General features: G+C 34.8%; 1 protein-coding gene across 1 annotated transcript in view; it reads right to left on the reverse strand.

Annotated features, from left to right (window-relative positions):
* Nucleotides 1–3,529, reverse strand: part of SEMA3D (semaphorin 3D) — a gene marked incomplete in the record, with an annotated part of 86,774 nt that overhangs the window by 11,547 nt on the left and 71,698 nt on the right. The window contains 1 exon segment of the mRNA XM_072401745.1: nucleotides 1–105. Coding sequence (XP_072257846.1) covers nucleotides 1–105 — 105 coding nt within the window.

Raw genomic sequence — 3,529 nt, forward strand, 5'->3', positions numbered from 1 at the left:
ATACACAGATTTGTACATTAATGGATGGTTCTTTATAAAGCTAATGACATCATCTGGAAAATCTTTGGTAGACTTAATCGATGTATCATAAGTTCTGCTAGGACACTGGAATGAAAGGAAACAATGAGCAATAAATACAATATAATTTTTTTTAGTAACTGACTATATTTTAACAGCATAACCATCTGCAGTTAATTATACTGGCTGAGTATATTGCAGAAGAGAATATCAGTTTTCTGCAACAGGCACACAACAAATTGAATTGTGAGAGGTATGCTGCCATCTAGTGGTCAGAAAGGATATTGCACAATCACTTACTTATACAAAAATATACCAAAAAAACAGAAACAATAAAACTAGAAAGTAAAATAGTTTCAAATTTACCTAGACATATCTACATACTACTATATAACTAAAGTGTACAGTAATGCTAACCATTTCCCTCTTGTTTCTTGTTCTTTATTTCTGATAAAGTAAAATTGGCTTATAGACACCTCTTTTATGGAGATAACTATATATTACCTGAACTGCGGTTTCTAGGACTCAACAATTCTTGCAACCCCAACCCATAAAGTTTAAATCTATAGCCTGGAACTATTATTATTATAAGTCATTGCCTTTGGTCATTTATGTCTATACACACTTCACTGGCCTACCAGTGCATTATTGTAATTATGGCCCACTATAATCAGTAAATGTGTGTGTGATTTGAGTAAATGCATAGCCCAACCCTCTTTATTTTTAACAAATATATATTAAAACAGAAGCAATGTGAAAGCTGAAAGTTCTGTGCAGGAAGAGATACTTTTTTCTTTTTCTTTTATTACATAATAAACCACAAGGAAAACTGTCCAACAAAAGAGCTGCATTCCAGTGTATATTTTTTTACGCTGTGTTTGATGCTGAGTTCTACTGTATGGAGAAAAGACTAAGTTTGTATAAAAAAACTGTTAAGACATGGAAATGGTAAAAGACATGATGGTAAAAGACATGATGTTGAATTTATGGAAACGTGGTTTGTTTGGCAGCATTTATAGAAAAATACATTATTAGTTCTTCTGTTCTCTGTAGTTTCCTTCCAGAATGTATGATTTGTAATATAAGTTTAAGAGCATGATGTATTATGTTCTGCTTTTGTATAAATTAGGACAGCAAGGCAATTTTCTGAATATGCTAAATCGGCAAAGTTATTTCCATACTGTAAGTATTAGATCATACGATAAAAAGAGTTAGAAGAATAAACTGATGCAAAATCCATCAGAATCTGATACATATCTCTTAAGACACTTTATTTATTGTGCTATAAATATTTCCTACAAGGTTATTTTTATGTTAAATCCCTACTTTGTATACCATTGACATAAATTCTTACATTTAATATTAATTGTCCAACAAACTCTGTACAAGAGAAATCATAATCAAAATCCAAATCTAGGAACATTAAATCCTGGCATGCAATCTTTTAAACAATAATTGCGATATGTATTTTTAAGCTATTTTATAAAACAAAGCAACAATGATCCTAAAAACTGGAAATGAGCAGTAAACATTGCAACTGGATTTTACCGTCCACACATAGGAGTACTAAAGGACCAACGCTGTACATCTAGCAAAGTAATGGTTCACTTTGCAAAGTGTAAAAAAGTGATAAATTGTATTTATTTTCAATACCAAATAATTTGCGAGATAAAAGTGTATTTAAAGCTAACACAGCTTGATCCTATTCACTAGCATTCACCTTACTGGGTGAACAGCCTCTACTCCTTTAGTAAATCATTCTTCCTGTAATGGAACTTTCAGCATTATGACCTCAAACTCCCTTATGCAGTCTACAAACTAATAATTAGTCACTGTCAACGGACTATGGAACAGAAAAGGTATGCTTCTGTAGTCAGCCACTTCCAAGGTGTTCAGCCCTTTGTCGTTGGCGGTTTACATTGCATAGTTTGCAAGCCAACGTTAATCCAAGTTTACTGCCCACTGCTAGAAACCTACATGCCAAAAACAAGCCAAAACTTCTTCCAACACACAGCTAACACATCATTCTTTCTACGTGATCTGCTCATTCCCATCAATCTGCCCTGGGTTCCACCTACAATGAGCTTCTTGCTGCAACTTGCTTTGTATTGGGATGATGGTCTCATGTTGGTTATAAAAACAAGGCATAAGAAATAAAACGAAATGGGCAGTGTTCTCCCCAGTCCCTTTTAGCTGGGCGCACCACCCAGCACTCTTCAGTAACCACCCGGCTGTTTTTGGGTGGTTACTGAAAAGTTGGGTCACAATACAGGGGCTGCCACCCACCTACAGTTTCTTCCCACTCGGATTATAAAATTTTTGTGTTCTACACTGATGGGTATCATATTAATATTATTACTATCTAGGTAATTATACCTGTCTTCCTAACATAATATTGCTTTTAAGTAAGCACATCTATAATATTCCAGGTTGAACATTTGGTAGCAAGGAGAAGATGGTGGGTCTTTTTTAGGGTTCTCCAAGATTGGACAAGATAGGCTATCGCCGGAGGATACAGCAAACCTGGAAGGGTCTTCTTAAAATCATTTGCTTGTATATGGCAAATGTTTTCAACCCTGGACCAGATACATTACAGGTTTACTGGATCACACAGGTTTTCCCATGATAGACTATCTTCTCCAGTTGTGGAGAGCTAGTCTAATCCTAATTCATATAAATCGATAACAGCATGTAATACAAATTTACACACAAAGTATAGTATATTATTTAAAAACTGATCAGCTATATCAGTATAAAGCATATGCCAACCTGCAGATAAATGTTCACAAATGATGAACTGATTGAAGTTGATATTTGCATGGCATCTTCCCATCCATTGAAATAGCTGTTTGAGTATATTATGAAAAATACTGAATGGTCACTATGATGGCATAGTGAAAAATCTAATTTATGTTTCCCGACTGTATGCATTCATTTTCTATTTCTGAAAGGAACTTTTTACTTGGGTGGACATATGCCCAGATGTTTTGGTTTACCTCTAGCATTTTTCCCAATTAAGGTTTGTTTACACGGTCTGTGTGTGGTTGATCTAACACACAGTAGGTCATAAAGTTTCATAGAAGAAATGCCAGACTACAAAGACATGGAGCAGCAACCATATTGGCACCAGACAAAAGCACATTTTAAAAAGGAAATAGCATGTATTTCTAAAACAAAATGCCAAGCATCAAGTAAAGTTTATGGGCAGACTGTATGGCCTAATACATTTTCCATCTGTCATTTTGTGTTGGTTTCCAGATAAGTAAATGAGTAGTTGGGTAAGAAATCTTTTCTACCTGTACATCCAAGTGCATGTAGACTTTGTACTTGGACATCCATGCTTGTCATTTCAACAAATAGAAGAACATTAGCTTTACAGAGAGCTGTGGGTGGTTTTCTGACGTATATATGCTTCATTTATCACCAGGCATACTAATACGTTCCTGCATACAAGTGATGTGTGTTTCTTTACATAGACAAAAATCACACAAGTCAATGTAAGTGATGCCTG

The sequence above is a fragment of the Pyxicephalus adspersus genome, chromosome 2 (genome assembly GCF_032062135.1).
Source record: "Pyxicephalus adspersus chromosome 2, UCB_Pads_2.0, whole genome shotgun sequence".
Classification (NCBI taxonomy): domain Eukaryota; kingdom Metazoa; phylum Chordata; class Amphibia; order Anura; family Pyxicephalidae; genus Pyxicephalus; species Pyxicephalus adspersus.